This window comes from Cheilinus undulatus, linkage group 3 (genome assembly GCF_018320785.1).
Source record: "Cheilinus undulatus linkage group 3, ASM1832078v1, whole genome shotgun sequence".
In the NCBI taxonomy this organism is placed as follows: domain Eukaryota; kingdom Metazoa; phylum Chordata; class Actinopteri; order Labriformes; family Labridae; genus Cheilinus; species Cheilinus undulatus.
In genome coordinates, this window is record NC_054867.1 from 26,416,168 (window position 1) to 26,433,786 (window position 17,619).

Below are 17,619 nucleotides of genomic sequence, written 5' to 3' on the forward strand. Positions count from 1 at the left end.
TACAATGATTGTTTGTTTTTCTCTCACAGGCATTTAAATTTATCATTTGTATTATTCCTTTTTTAAAGAATGCCCCAGGCTCACTGCAGAACAGTCATCAGATTTTTAATCACTGTGTTGTTGATAAAACAAAACAGTTCAAGAAGGGAAGATCAACACAGGAAAAACAAAGTATTTGAGACTTGTGCAACACTAAACAAATCTCTGAATAAAACCATTTACAGACAGAGCTAAAGTGATAGGCCAGTAATTTGCATTTTAACAAATAATTAGAAGCCTGATTAAAGTAGAGAAAACATTGTGATTAAAACATCCCTTTCTCTTTCTTCATGTTGAGCTGTTTCCAGCGTGGTAAACTCACAAATTCGTCTTTTGTGATCCCAAACACGGAGCAGAAGTCAGAGTCACAAAGATATTTCTGAAACAAGAAAATAATGACTATTAAAGCAGCTTATTAAAGAAAGATAAGCACTCACACTCTTAAATTGTTCATCAGTTGGAAAATTTAAAAAAGAGGGAGTGTTGTGCACAGCAGAAAATCCAAGTTTCTTTATGTTAAGTGAACAAATAATGGCTTTTAGGCTGCACTTTGATAACTGAACTAGTTAATACAACACATAACGAGTTTCTTAAATTATGTAGGGCCAAGTGACCATAAAGACTAAAGTTGAGCCAACATTTTCCTGGGGATCAACTTCAACAGTACTTAAGTTGGGCTAACAAATATACAGTATGTATATTTCCATTGGAAAAAAGTTAGCGATGAGCATGATATGTCCGCTAAATTGCAAAATGGGGGGGGGGTATTGATACTTGTTAAAGTGGTTTTTCATGTGTTACCTGTGTGTTATTGATTGTTGCCTATGGCTGCAGCATGGATGAAGTGCCTAAGACACATTTCTCATTCTGTTTTTTTTTTTGTGTTATCTTAATCAAAATGAGGACAGCATAAAAATCATCCTTCTTTTCAATACGATCACTGATATCAAATTTGCAATATTAGTCAAAATAGTTGCAATTACATATATTTCCAGAATCTTTCATCCCTATTTTAGCCTATCTACTATTGAGCTGGCTATGTTAAAGGAGGAGTTATTTCTTGTGTTTGTTGAAAAATGTACCAGAAGAGAGACTTAAAGTAATTGCATTTTGAATTGCAATCACAATATTGGGAAAATGATCACAATTCGGTTATTTTCCCAAATCGTTCAGCCCTAATTTAAAATAGATTTATTGCAGTTTTTGGATGATGACTTTTTTGTCACTTATCAGTCCAAAACTTTTTGTCCCTAAGGTCTGAAGGCTATTAAAATATTTCCAGGGAGGATCCCCCGTACCCCCCTACAGAGGCTTTGGCTCAGCCCCTGATGTCTCCAAGCCCAAGAAACACCCCTGCTTTACTCCACCTGTATTTTGAAACCTAAATGTTGGCAGGTATGCACTGTTCAATACAAAAAAAAAAATGCATAACTACTAAAACTTCCACACAACAAGACACATGAAATCCACACACATACACCTACCTCCTTCTGGGTGGGCTCAACACCGTCAGGCAGCTCATTGGCCTGTTTGTTGATCAGAGTGTCAGGTGGAAATGACTGATAGTTTTTCTCACTTTGAGCACTGCTCTGCTCCTAGAAAAGCAACATTAGTTTACCATTCTAATATACGATATCCCTTCACATACTGATTTTTCTTTTTCCTGGCTCTTAGAGATACATTGAAATGTTTGGTCTGATTTGTGGGAAAACCACTAAAAATAAACTTGTCATCTCAAGGAAATAGAGTGAATAAAACATACTAGAAATAATACCAACAAATCTACATATCTACATCTTAATGTTAACACTTTGCAAGTTGATGTATTTCTGTATTTCATGTTTAATTCCTGTACATTTAGAGGAAAGCTAACCAGAGTCAAAATCCTTGTTGCTCAAGCATACTTGGCCAGTCAAGCCAGCTCTGGCCCCAGGACTACACCTCACTATGCCTGCTGACTTCTCTAGTTTCAGGAATACACCTCAGTCATCTCATATGCACATTTGCACAAATTATTCTACCACCTGTAACTTAAATGATCGTGGTGAAATGCCTCACCTCATATGCATATTTGCACCAATTAACCTATTGTGATATTAATTACTGTAGTCAAATGTTGAAGTAATGAATATTTTCACTAACTCAGATACTGACAGAAGGCTCCCTCACCTCATAAGCACGTTGCACTAATTAACTGTTAAATGTCTTATCTCATGTAAAGTTGCCCACAGCCTTACATAGTTTCTGATCATGTCTAGTCAGCAGTCTTGCACCCTTTATAAATCTTGCAACCATACTATCAATACACACAGACCTGTATATCCTAAAAAAACAGTAACAAAGTTGTTAGATGTTCATATTTCTTCTCTTTTAACATTGCTGTGCAGCTAACTTTTAGCACAGGTTTTCTTCTTGTACAGGCCAAAACATATTTTTGCTTTAAATTGTACTGTTATGTAACAGAGTAAAATAAACCTAATAAATGAATGCCCTCTTAAGGATTCAATAGATAATCACTGTGTCAGACTGTTGTCCTGCACACTTGATAAATAAATCAATATTAAATGTACATACAGTTGAAACTTGAACAGGTGATGCTATGTCTCCCAGTTCCTTCTTTAACTCCTCATAGCTCTTCCCTCCCTTAAAGAAAGAAATAAAGAATTGTTTGCCTGCATTTCATCAAATACATGTCAATACTCTGTTTCAGACTCAAACTACTCACACTCCACTTGGAGGGATCCCAGGCTGTGAACCACCCTGTGAAAGTGGGTGGCTCAAATCCCTGTTTGATAAGGATGATGGGAGTCTCTGGGTCTCTGTTTCCCGGATGCGTGCGCAGATACTCCTGACTCGTGATCACTGATTCTTTGCGTTCAACCTCATTGGCATCTTTACCTATCCACAGAAACACCTGAGAACAAAAGTAAGAGAAGCCAATGACAAGAAAAAATAAGTATATGAAAGTGTCTAATTATAATTATTTATTAACAGCCCCTTACCTGGTCCCAGGTATCCAGCAGCATGATGTCATCCTCACTGAGGTCGTCCTGTGTGAATTGAGTCACTTCAGCCACTTTGAAACAGCCAGTCTTATTGGAGCATTCAAACAGGCGTGGCTGATGGTCTAAGACCAGCTGCTGTAGTCTGCAGTAAACAACATACATGGGTTTTACCTTACCTGTGACAGTCATGGAGTTTTTTTTTTTTTGAAACATTAATAATATGATATGTGTGTCATTATTACCTCTTGTCACACGCATAGGGAGCTTTCCCTCCAAGTAACTCCCAGAATTCAACAGGCTCCTGACCCTCTGCCACCAGCTCCTCAGCGCCTCTCTGTGAGCCCTGACTAATCACAGTGCTCACCTCCTTTGCCATTGCTCTCTCGTCCCCACTGGACCCCTGCTCACAAAAGACAGTTACATCATTGGGCCCAAGAATCTTTCAGGGATCTTTCAGATTGGTTAAAAGTATGTTGCTTATGAATGTTACGATAGATTATTGCAAAAATAAATAATCTATGGATAATCGGGCCTTACAGATCACAACATAGAAATGTAATTCTTAAAGCCAAATTTAATTTTTAAAATCTGTGTTTTTCCACCAAGAGCTTGCATTTACTGCAAGATACAAAGGACTTTTAACACAATTTTTAGAATATTTGTGAATTAATCAATATCTGTAACTCATGATGCTTTTTATGTTCTTTGTTTAAAATGCATTGTTCCACTTATTACCTTTTACACTGAACTCTTAAAAAATAAAAGACATTTTAAGAAGGCAAATGTGAACATGACAGAACTTCAACATGGTGTATCATGATCTCAGAATAATAGAGACAGCAAAATGATAGCACGATTAGGTTTAGAAAAAATGATGTAAGCACTGAAGGACTTTTATAGGTTGAGCTGCATTTTCAAATAATGCATAGATCCATTGACACTTTAAAATGGGGTAAAAATAGTGCATACAACTGTCAGATAAACAAACTTCTAGGAAAGCGCCCTCTCCCCCTGTACTGTCCTTTGAGAAAGCTTAGCCCCAGATGTTTACCACATCTGGCTCTGCCCCTGGTTAGGTGTGTAATAAAACATCTAAAAATGATCTTAGACAGGACTTTGAGGACTCAACAGAAGCTTGTGTAAAGCTCACAAGTTGTTCTACTGTCTTCCACAGACTCTAAGAGAGTTTATATTTTCAACTGGGGCACATCAGAGGGTTGTCTGCATAAAAGTGTAATGAGATATGCTTTGTATAGACTTTCCTTTTGGTAGCATGTAAATGGTGAAGAGAATGGGCCCTAGGGTGGAGCCTTGAGGGACCCCACAGGACAGATTGGCTGAAAGGAAGTTACCTATGTTTACTGTTATAGTTTTGTTTTCTTGACAGGACAGAATAATCTTGTTTACAACCATGGATATAAAAACGACTTTAAATCTTCTGCTTTACCAGAATTCCCTCAATTCACTGAAGAGTGAAGTTTTATTTTTCCCAGCTCAGTGTTCACTCTTTGTTTGTTTAGAGGCTAAAATGTGTTTCTTATTTTGTTTCTTATGAGTCCCTCCATCTCTATTAGCAATGCCACCACGAGAGAGGCAGCTCGGTCCGTTCGGTGATACCATGTCTATGGGCATAGTGTCACAGCGATGGCACAGACTGCAAATAAAGGAAAATCAACAGACTTTGGCCGATGACCACTGTGTCATAGCTGAAATACATACTGCCACTTCAAACTGATCAAAGAATCTGGGAAGAGAATTTCTGACAGATGCCGTGCCAGAGATTTGCTCCTTTTTGACAACATGAACATCAGGTTCAGATGTCATGACACCAGGGGTTCCCAAACTTTGCATTGCCAAGTATCCTCAAATAGCATTAGCCTCTTTTGCTGACCCCTACCCTCATATAAAAGATTGGCATAGATATTTGAATTATTCTTCAATTTATCCCACATTTCTTTCCAAGTTTTGCAACCAGGATCCCCACTTTAAAACCATTGTCCTAAACCAACATGACAGCAGTTTAATTATGGCTCTTTATGCACAGTAGGATTGTAATTTTCCACACTGAAAGTATACTGGAGTCAGCCACAATCACCCGCTGTTGCATTAAGTTTACTGTATGTGTAACACAAAATGCATCAAAGACCCTGCTGTTTTTTGAGCCAGTTTTTGATTTTTAAACACCATACCCCTTACCTTCCCACACCACAGATAAATCCCTGATTGGCTCCTCAGGAGAAACACATCATTTGAGTTCAGGGAGGATGCCAGGGCGGGAACCTCAATGGCTTTTGTGTTGGACGGGTCAGAACCATGAACCTGAAACAGCCTTATAGGAGGCTCTGGGTCAGTGTTACCTTTTCTAGATGTGCCACCCTAACAGAGAAAGAGATATTAGATAATAAAAAAAACTGTATAAGAACCAGAAAAGGGCCGAGAAAATAGTGGAGCAGAGAATAATGCTTGATAAGACTGTGAGATATTTGATGAGCCATGTGTTTTGATTGAATTCACAAGTCAACAGGTGTACCTCAAAGATGACCATTTTCCCCTTAAAAATCGCCATAAAGTGCCTCGGTTCTTTGCCCATTGTAACTCTCACTTGAACCGGTTCACCACCGTACTTTTGATCCACATTCACGGCCTGAAACGCAGAGGCAGCCAGTTCATCCTGAGTTGCGTGACGGCCCTGAACAAATAAATATTATGCAGGTAAATATCACTGAATTTGACAGCAGCAAGCTTTTTTGTAATTAACTTTATAAGACATGTGGTGTTAACGTAGAGCTTCACCTGCCACATGTAGAGCAAGTAACACTTCCTGTTGTTGACAAGGTAAGTATAGAGGATAAGGTAGCAGTCTCCTCCATAAAAGTATCCATACTGTTCAGGGTCCACAGGCTCAAGCTCCACATTCTCAATCCTCCACACCTGGGAACATCATAAAGATGAATTAACAGAATTACAAAAGGCAATAAGCTGCTGAGTAACTGCACTGAGCTAAAAGGTAAAGAAAAAAAAACATGGATCATGGTCAGAGAATCTGCAACATTTTCATTTACATAGGTTGCACCACTTACTTTTGGCCCTTGGAACATTAAAAGTAGGGATGCACGATATTGGATTTTTGCCAATGTCAGATATGCCAATATTTACAGATTCATTTCAGCAGATACCGATGTCGATTTCAATATTCAAATATGTTTCACATAACTCAAAATTCTTTCCTTTGAACACAAGTTAGGGTTTGAGGATGAAAAAAGAAACAAACTTTTTTTCTTACAACACACTTAAAAGGGATACTTCAACATTTTGGCAAATTCGCCCATTGCCATAATTCCTATAGTCTTAGTAATAGGTTCGTTTCCGTTAGTTGTCAGTGCAAGCTGTGTCCAGATCTGGGGGGGCTGATATACCAGCTGTGCAGCTAAAGCTATGGAAGCAGACGGAATTTTTTGCTTTCCCTCATCAAACTCATCAAATACACAATCCAACAACTCCAAAACGCTCTCGTGGACAAGTTGTGACCTGTACATTCACCACGCTATGAAATAATAACGTATAACTATGTAAGATTTCGACACATGAAGCAATTACTATTTCTTGATTAAACCACTGGGTGGAGTGACACAGTGCAGCAGCCATGTCTGGAGTGTAGTTCCGGCTTTGCATTTAACTTTAAAAAATCTCCGTCTCGTAATGTTCCATGATTATTTCATAGCGTAATGAATGTACAGATCACGACTTGTCTACAAGAGCGTTTTGGAGTTGTTGGATTGTGTATTTGATGAGTTTGATGAGGGAAAGCAAAAAATTCCGTCTGCTTCCATAGCGTTAGCTGCGCAGCTGGTATTTCGGTCCCCCCAGATCTAGAAACAGCTTGCACCGACAACTAAAGGAAACGAACCTATTACTAAGCAATGGGCGAATTTGCCAAAATATTGAAGTATCCCTTTAAAGTTAAAAAAATGAGGATGAATAAAGACAAAGATCTCGCCTTACAAAGGTCTGTTGGTCCAGCCTAAAACTCCACTAATTCATTAGAATATCTGGCCAAATTTGACAATGGACATATGCTGATAATAACAGCAAAAATATCGGATGTTAATATCAGCAGAAATTTTGATATCTATCAATACCGACATTTGTCTTTTTTAGCTAATATCTGCCGATATCGATATCTGGTAGATAATATCGTGCATCAAAAGTACAACCAGGGTTGTGGCAACCCTACTACCCACCTGGATGGTACCCTAGGCCACGTTTACTCCGCCCATCCATCCCTTACTCTACTTTGAAGGTGTGGACTTTGTTGTTTTTGTTCAAGAGGTTATTTCCCCATGCTCCTGGTAATATCCAGGGACATCCAGGGCACAGCTGGGGTTGTGTCAATCCTCCTTCCCACCTGATGGTGTCCTTAGGCGGCCCTCGCCACATCTATGCCTAACTTCAGCCTGAATTTTGGCCCAAACATGCCTTAGAGTTCTGACCAGTACCGTTCATGTAGGCATATTTACATGATCATGATGCAATTAACAATAGAACTCAATGTAATCATACATTAAGTGTAGCATTCTCAGGTTTAACACATAAGCATGATGAAATGTGTGTCTTATAACACAATGCCTTAGCACTGATAAAAAAAAAACTCGAGCTGACCGTTTTCACCTTGTTCTTTGGGACCTATTGACACTGTAGATGACAGACTAATCCTCACAGTAATTCAGCTTAATTTGTCATACTTACCTCTACTTGACCTGTACCATTGTCAACCATCCGCTCCTGTGCAGCGACCTCTGGCATCACGTGCATCAGAGAGGCATCAAATTTCTCCTGTGTGATATGAGCTAAAACAGGAAAATGGAATTAAAATATGCCAGTGTAATAACAATATTATCAATTTTAGAAGAGAAGGATGTTACAGGCACATTTAGCTTATGTCTATTGATGTTTAACTAAAAAAATCCACATACCCACTTTTCCCCTGGTATGCATTCTGCCCAGACCTTGAGTCTGGTCCTTCACAGTCCACCTGCTGAAGAGCTGTTTGAACAGAGCTGACTCTGCCCCGTCATTTACTGTCTCCACATTTGTTGTGGATGGATAGTTTTTGGCTTTGATGAACTCCTGTATCACCCAGTCAGAAAATAAACTCAGTTTTACATATATTTGCTTCACCTAGACAAAATGCTTTGCAATACAACAATCTTACTTGAAAGCCTTTCTTGCAGCACTTTTTGTTTCTACTGTATTTGTTTAGCTAGTTACAGTGCCTATAAAAAGTATTCAGCCCCCTTGATGTTTTACCCTTTTGTTGATTTTATAGCTAAATAATGATCAATATCTTTAGGCTATTCTGATAAAAAAAAACCTTCTTTGATGACAAAGTGAAAACAGTTTTCTACAACATAAAGTCAATGAAATAAAATTATGGAATGTAATATAAGTGACTGCATAAATATTTAGTGCAGTCAAGTCAACATCTAATAGATGCACCTTCGGCTGCAATCACAGCACTGAGTCTGTGTGGATAGGTCTCCTTCAGGCTGCTCATCTGGAAACTGCAATTTTACTCCATTCTTCTTCGAAAAACTGCTCAAGATCTGTCAGGTTGCAGGTTGCTGGTGTGAATAGCGCTTTTCAAGTTCAGCCACTAATTCTCTATTTGACTGAGGTCTGGGCTTTGACTCACTCCAGAACATTCACCTTGATGTCTTCGAACCATTTCTGTATAACTTTCGCTGTATGCTTCGGGTTATTGTCTTGCTGGAAAATTAATCTTCTCCTAAGTCATAGTTCTTTTACAGACTGAATAAGATTGTCTTACAGGATTTTCCTATATTTTACTGCATTATTTATACCCTTTACCCTCAGCCAGCTTCAAGAAGCATCCCCACAGTATAATGCTGCCACCATCAGGCTGCACAGCCATGATCTTGTCTAATGGCGAAAAGCACCATTTTGGTCTTATCAGACCAAAAAAACTTTCTCCCACTTCACCATGGAGTCTCCCACATGCCTTTTGGTGCTCTGGTCAAGATTTTGTAAGAGTTTTCTTCGACAGTGGCTTACTTTTTGCTACTCTCCCATATTGCTTTTACTGGTGAAGAACCCAGGCAACAATTGTTTCCTCAGAGTCTCTCACATCTCAGCTGTGGAGAGCTTTTAACTCCCTCATGGGTGTCTTGGTGGCCTCTCTCACTAGTCTCCTTCTTAGTCATTCAGTTTGTGAGGACGGCCTGATCTAGGCTGATTTACACGTGTGTCACATTCCTTCCATTTCTTGATGATGAATTTAACTGAACCCTGGGGCATGTTCAATGCCTTGGAAACATTTCTGTATCCATCCCCTGATGGATACTTTTTAGTAACATTTACTCTGAGTTGCTTGGAGTGTTTCGTTGTCTTCATGGTGTAATGGTTGCCAGGAATACTGATTAACTAGTTACCTTCCAAACACAGGTGTCTTTACACTATAACACATTCACTGCACTCAGGTAATCCTCGTTTCACTCATTGTGAGACTATTAGCAGCAGCTGCTGGACCTCTGTTGGATTTGGTCAGTCACTTGTGTATTTATGCAACAACCTATTTTACAACACAAATTTTTGTTTAATTGGCATTACTTTGTAGAAACACGTTTTCACTTTGACATTAAAGAGGTTTTTTGTATTTTTTTGTCAAAAAGCCAAATTATATTGAACATGATTGATTTATAAATAAATAAAAAGTAAATCATCTAAGGGGGTTAATACTTTTTTATAGGTGCTGAATGTCAGTTGAGTGTAAAAACAGTTTGTTGGAGCAAACACAAATTAAGAAAATGTGTGTAAAACCTGATGTAGAATCACTCACCAAAGCTCTGCTCATAGCTGTTTGTCTTTCAGCTTTGTTTGCTCTCTTCCCCTTCCACACAAAGATCTTCATCCCTCCCTGATCCAAGAAGTAGCAGTCCTAAAATCGATAACACAGTTGTGTACACATGTCCAAATAAACTCACATGATCAGTTATTTTAATTTCCATCATCTTTTTGAGCTCCTAGGGTCCAGAACAACTATGTTGGAAGCCTTTAAGTGTGCAAAATGTAAAATTGCATTGTTTTGCACATAATATTTGGTGCACGTGTCCTTTAATTGGTCTCACATCATGGTTGAGGAGATCTTGGATCAGTGGCTTTGTAGCAACTTCTGTGACCTTCATCTGGCCATCAGCATCTGAAACACTGAAACAAAGGCAAAAACGGAGAAGAGATAAAACCCTTTAGCCGAACAACAGAGGACCTGCAACCAGTCCATGAAACACTGTCAGGGCTGAGAGCTCACTGGTAGAGTGTGAGTTTTGACTTCTGTTCCTGGTCAGCGGTTTCATCAGGAGGTCCATCTTTCAGCTCAGAGGTTCTTTCACCGAGGGTATTGTTCAGGATTTCCATGATCTCACGAGAGTCACACTCAGCTTCACCCTCAATCACTCCGATCTCTGCCCGGCCTCCTCTCTCCCTGTCTCGGATGTCTTTGGCCAATAACATGCCCTGAGAGTCAGAGGTACAGCACAGAAAAATGACCAAATCTGAACCCAACCCAAGAAATTACAGGCCTTTTAGTGCAAACTGTAAGTTAAACAACAAAGGTTGCACAACACTAGTTTATCTGCATATGAATGTATTCCCCTGGCCCTGATTTGTCCTATGGTTGGTCCATGACATGCCTGATATTCAGCCCATGTAAGGTGAGTGCACTGTTAATTTAATGGGTCCTGGCCTGTCTAAAGTGAACCTGTGGCTGGGTAAAGGCAGGCAGACTCACCCTGAGTCAATGCAGCAATGAAGGCCAAACTAGGACCAGAAGAGAAATGCAGCTGTGGGCTGAGTTTAGGCACCCAGACTGGCCCTGAGTCACATTGTAATTCACTTCAAAATGTGGGCCATAGGAGGACTACAGATGTGGGCCAGGAGAAAACTGGAGACCTTTGCCATATTTGACAATTCTTTGCTAGCTTTGCTACAGGGTAGACTGTCACGCAGCAAAAGTTGAGCATTTGAAGAGGAAAGTGTACTGTCATGTAGTTTTGGCATCCCTCCAAAAATGTTATCTTAACATTTTTGCCCTTTTGCCCCCTTTTTTGCCCTTTCCGATCATTAGCTTGTGTTGCTTTTTTGTTTTTAAGTTTTTGATGAAAATGTGTTTTTATTTGGAAGGACATTAGCATCTCTGACATCTGGCATATGGGGCATTTTCCTGGTGGGCCACCATACTGTTTTTTTGGAAAATGTACTTTTACTTTAATAAGGATGTTGTGTCCCTCATGTTCACGCCTAACAACAAGAGGTTCAAGGTTCTTTATTAGTACCCAAAAGGGTAAATTTGTTGTGCAGACAGGAGTTCAGCGTCCAAGAGACAAAAATGGTTTGGAATACAAGACACAATCCACAAAATACATCAAGAGATGACATTAAAATGCCAAAACAAACACTGAAGATTAAAGCCAAGTCATGATAAAGTGCTCTAGACGACATCTATTCTAAAATAATACTGCAAAAGTGCTAAAGTGCTTTGGAAGGCTCCCTAAAATAATAGCTTACATATTCCAGAGAATCAGTGAAAGAGTAAATATTTATGTTAATATATTAGTAGATTAATTAAAGGACTCAAGAACAGTGGGGTCATTTCATGTTCGACTGGGGTAAAGGGCTGGTTTGCACCAAAACATGCTGGGGCTAAAATTTCTTCCCAGTCCACTGCTGCTATCAGTAGATTGTAAACTTTAGAGCTGAATGAAAACAGTTAGAGAGCAATCAGGTAGCAAAACTCTAAAGACATAAGCTCTAGTCTTTAAAATAAACCCTGAAAACTTCAGCCAAGCCTGATCATCTATCAGGGGGGTGTTTAAAAGTAGCAGCCTATACAAGAAGCTGCAAGCATTAAACTAACACACCAAGAACAGACATGGAAAATAAGAGTGGTCAGTAACTAAAATAATTTGATACATAAGGCAGACATTTGAAAAGAATGAAAACATCCCTCTTCCTGGCTTTCATCTGCTGCAGCTACAAGCTGGAAGGCAATATTTTCTTAACTTACCACAAATCTATACAACATGGAATAATGATGAGAAGTGCTACTCAGAAGCCTATGCTCTTCCTTGTTTCTGGACAATCATTAACTTTATATACGTACCTAAGAACAAGTCACAAAAGTCTTACTTTGAGCTTTTCCTGTCTGTTGCTCTTGGGTCCGTTCCACTGAATGATGATCTTACCAATGTCCAATAAAAACACATCACCCAGGGTGAAGCTCTTCCAGCTCATCTCCACCTTGAAAATATAAAACATAAAGCACTCTGACATGTGTATGATGTGTAAAATGATATGATATGACATGACATTACATAACATGATATATGATGTGATAGGACATGATATGATACATGATATGACATGACACGACATGATATATGACAGTGGTTCTCAGCGTTTTTTCAGTGATGTACCCCATGTGAAATATTTTTCAGCCAAGTACCCCCTAAACAGTGCAAAGCTTTTCTGGCTGAAAAGAAAGACATTAAACAGTGCTGTGACAGCCATCTGATTTATCAAACTTTATAACTGACAAACACTTTCAAATTACAAATATTCAATTTTTTTCCCCAAACATTTTATATGTTAAAAATGCATGACTAAATTCATGGCACATCTTTTCAACACTAAATGTGGATATTCAAACCCATGTAGTAAAAACAGTGAGTGGACAGGCATCAAACCATTTAAACTCATACGTGTGCAAAGCACTGCTCGGCTGCAGTGGTCTCTCTGGAAATGTTTGGAATTAAAAACAGAACTAGAAAGAACTAAAAAATTAACTAATCATAAAAGACAGCTTATGTGCCCCTTTTTGGAATCATAATAAAGACCTCTTCTCAAACTGAAATCAGGAACTTAGTTATAAACATTTCTTCACAAAAAATAAACCACAAACCCATTTATGAATGGAGTGATTGTGAAAACAGTGACGGGCATGTGCCAATGTGGGTCAAACCATCCTGCCATGGGGGAGGTTAAGGGTTTTAGGGTAATTAAATTGATTGGCCCACATAATATAAACTTCAGTTTATAAACTTAAGGTCCTTACACTCCAGTTGCAATTTTTTCACGAAATTATTTGCACAAAGTATTCATTTTTAAACCTGTAGCAAGTCAACGCAAGCTTCCTACAACATAATTTCGCTGTGTGAAATTGCAGCAGATATTTTTTCAAAGTTTTGCTCCAACCAGCACACATCAAAACACTCCCTGGTGCCAAGTTTTAAAGCAGACAGAGGAACAAAAATGTCCTCCACATGTTCTCTGATGTCTTTCATCTCCTCATATCTGTCTGTTGCAAGTGCTTGTTTTTTTTTTTTTTGTTTGTTTTTTTACCTCAAGTAGCCTGGTACGGAGGGAGAAAGGCCACAAGCAGCCCAACATGTCCATGTGAGCGTAAATGTGCTACGCACACAGCTTGAGCTGTTTTCAAACCAACAGGACTTTAGTCCAATGGAATATTTAACAACACACGTTTCCTCTGACCACAAACACAGGACTTATAAATGCTCCGGATAAATCAGCTCACTGAAATTACTCCTCTGACCAGTCTGTGACACAAACAGGTGAGCCAGCTGGTGCGCTGAAGGGGAGTTAACAGTAACAGCAAACCTTAGCAGCGCCCATTAATATTATTGATAATATCTGACACACAATGAATGAAAAGTCGGCCCCTCCTCTTACAAACTTGGCTGGCGCAGTGTATGAAGGTATGAAGGAGTGAGACTAAACGGCACTGATCTCCAGGCCGTGCGTAAAAGTGCTGTGCTATGCATGGAGTGGAGGACAGAGACGGAGAAACCTCCTTTTATCTTCCACTCCTATATATATATAGTGTTAACAGAGGACAGGATAAACACACTTCGGACATTCACAGCACAAATGTGTTTTTAGAATGTACATAATATTATTGCAAAAGGCGCTATTTTTCTTAAATAGCCTACATATATTTTAAAATCTCACTTACCCTATGGAGTGTCTTCCTGTACCCCCAGGGATCAAACCCTTATTTGAGAACCATATGGTATGATATGATATGATATGATATGATATGATATGATATGATATGATATGATATATGATATGATATTCCATGGCATGACATCACTAATACATGACATGACATGACATAACATGACATGACATGACATGACATGGCATGATATGGCATGACATAACATATGATATGACATGACATGGTATGGCATGGCATGGCATGGCATGGCATGACATGACTGACATGACATGACATGACATGAAATGGCATGGCATGGCATGACATGACATGACATGACATATGATATGATATGATATGATATGTTATAATATGACATAATATGGCATGGAATGGCATGATATGATGTGACATTGCATGATATAGCATGGCATCATATGATATAAAAAGACATTACTAATAAATGATATGATATAACATAACATAACATTACATATCATAACATAATATAACATGGCATGGCATGGCATGGCATGACATAACATATGATATGATATAACATGACATCACATGATATGATATGATATGATGTGATATGATATGATATATATGATATAACATGATATGACATGACGTGATATGATATAACCTGGCATGACATGACATCACATATAATATGATGTGATATGATATGACATGATATGGCACTACATGACGTGATATGATAAGTTATGATATGTTATGACATGATATGCTATGACATGGCATGACATTACGTGATTTGATATATAATATGATATGATTTGATATGATATGATATGATATGATATATGATATGACATGATATGATATGATATAACATAATATGACATGATATGACATGACGTGACATGATATGATATAACCTGGCATGACATGACATCACTTATAATATGATATGATATGATATGATATGATATGACATGATATGACATGATGTGATATGACATTGCATGGCATGACATGGCATTGCATGAGATTACATGATTTGATATGATATGAAATGACATGATGTGATATAACATGAAATGACATGATTTGACATGACATGATATGACACGACATGATGTGACATGATATGATATAACCTGGGATGATATGATATGATATGATATGTCATGATATGGCATGTCATGACATGACAAGACTGAATATATGATATATGTTATGGCATGATATGACATGACATGATATGATGTGATATGGTAAGATATGATAAGATATGAAATGATATGACATAACATGATATGAAATGATAAGACATGACATGAAATGACAAAGGGTAAGGGGCGGCCCAAAAACATTTTCATCTGTCAAAGGGGTCCCGACAAAAAAAAGCTTGGGAACTACTGTGATATGATATGATATGATGTAATATGATATGATATGATATGATATGATATGATATGATTTGATATGAAATAAAATGAAATGATATGACATGATATTATTTTAAATAATGTGATTATATTATTGGATTCTGATGTACTATGACTTATTATTATCACTGTTTCCACCAATTTTTCCTACCTTTTTTCCCACATCTGACCCATCTTTACACTTTCAAACTTTTTCTGCTACTTTATTCTTCTTTTCACTTCTTTTTTAGCCACCAACTTTTGCCACTTTTTTGTACCATTAACCCTTTTTTGCCACTTTTTTCCCAATTTTGCTCCTGTAACCAATGGTTGCCACATTTCACCGGTTTCTGCCACTTTGCTCATTTTTGACACTTATGTCCTATTTTGTCACTTTGACCGCTTTTCACCATTTTTCACCCGTTTTTGTTCCTGTTTGCCTTTCTTAACCTATTATTGCTACAGTTTAACTGCTTTCCACTATTTTTTGCCCATTTTGACCCATTTTTGCTTTTCTTGGCCCATTTTTGTTTCCTTAAACTTACTTTGCCACGTTTTACCTATTTTGCCACTCTGTAACTTCTCTTCCCCTTTTTTGTCCTGCAAATCAGTTTTTTAATTTGAACCCATTTTTTCCTGTATTTACCCTTTTTCACATTTTGTGCAATTGTTTAATTATTCCTTCCCTTAAATTTATTTTAGTTCCTTGCATTCTATTCTCTGGTATCCTGATGTTTGTACAACTCATGGCTGAGCTCTGAAGTCTGACATTACTTTCATAATAGTTTAGTTCGGTGCCATCTACATAGTTAACATTACCAGTAAAAAGGTGATTCTGTTTTAAGAAAATGGGTTTAAATCTTGAAATAGGTTAGATTGTTCTACAGTATAAAAATATAGTTCCTTTTTGTTGCTTTGATAAGAGAGTTTATTATTCAGGTTAAAAATAAAATATGGTTATCACAGATTTACTTTACAATGAACCATGATTTTGCTGATCTTAATGGGCCCCCATATGGCTGGACCCCAGAAAGCTCTCCCCTTTTGGGTGTCCTTGCCCCTTTGGGAACTTTGTCTTTAATATAAACTTTGACTCACCTCTTTGGCAGTCACTCTTTTCTTCCCTTTCACATGAAGCAGCCTCTTCACATCATACGTGTTGGTTTCAACATGCCTCATGCCTGTGACCACTCCACCTTTCTTATAGCTGCACAAACAGGATGATGATTTTAACTTTCATGGCTGTTACAAATGACTGCCTTGTATGGAGTTGTTCTCACTTACATTAACCCCTGTTTGAAGTAGCCCCTGAAGGTATCGGACTCGTGGTTTTGAACCTCGCGGTGCTGGACTGGGCTGGAGCCTAAAAACTCGTCCAGCTGGACAGTGTAAACAGCTGCTGCTCCCTGTTCATCCTGAGAGGACTCACAGCCGACCCAGTAGTGGATGTCGTAACTCAGAGAAGAGCTAACCTTCTGAGTCTGGAGAATTGGAGAAGCAGTATGTGTAGGATTAATTTGTAGATTATAAAAAACTGTCTTTGCTTAACTATATATAGCACACTATCTACTGAGAGCAATGACTACTAATATTGAGTTTAGATAGTACAGACTTACAGACAGAATCAGGTAGCAGTCACCATCATAAAAGTTTCCATAGGATTTCTCTGGGATTTGGACCAGCTCCATTTTCTGTTGCGCAGGGAAAACAAAGTGTGTTTTTTTCACCATCACAGCTGTTACAGTCATTTTCTCCTGGAGAAGCAGACATTTTTCCTTTCCAACATCAAACCAAACAGCTGATTTGGAAAAAAAAAATCACTCCTCTGCAGTGTCAACAGTTGTAAAATCAATTTACCTCAATCCTCCAGATAATGATCCCAGGGCTTTGCGTCACTGCTCTAAATGTGTGCTCCATGCTGCTCAGATACTCTTGCCTTCAGTGGCCCTATTGTAGCTCCGTTTTCTTTTGCTCAAAGATGAAGTTATAAAAATCAGCATTAGAGATTGTCTCCTTTTCTTGACAAACTGAACATTTTAAGATTCAAGATGATGGAAAATTGAAATACAGTGAGCAAACCATTCATGATATTTATAAAAAACCTACCTGCTTTTCCTGTTTGCAGATTTTTCTCTCTGTCTCTATC

General features: G+C 38.2%; 1 protein-coding gene across 1 annotated transcript; it reads right to left on the reverse strand.

The window, feature by feature from the left end:
- Positions 1-159: 159 nt before the first annotated feature.
- avil (advillin) lies at positions 160-17,619 on the reverse strand. Its single transcript, XM_041782738.1, has 20 exons — positions 17,580-17,619; positions 17,331-17,438; positions 17,090-17,164; positions 16,758-16,954; positions 16,572-16,680; positions 12,246-12,356; positions 10,369-10,574; positions 10,190-10,268; positions 9,901-9,999; positions 8,018-8,171; positions 7,791-7,891; positions 5,838-5,975; positions 5,575-5,733; positions 5,241-5,420; positions 3,287-3,444; positions 3,042-3,186; positions 2,765-2,953; positions 2,614-2,682; positions 1,524-1,634; positions 160-418 (listed from the first exon to the last, which is right to left on the reverse strand). The coding sequence occupies exons 2-20, from the start codon at positions 17,388-17,390 to the stop codon at positions 305-307; spliced, it is 2,454 nt and encodes an 817-aa protein (XP_041638672.1). The 5' UTR covers positions 17,391-17,438; positions 17,580-17,619; the 3' UTR covers positions 160-304.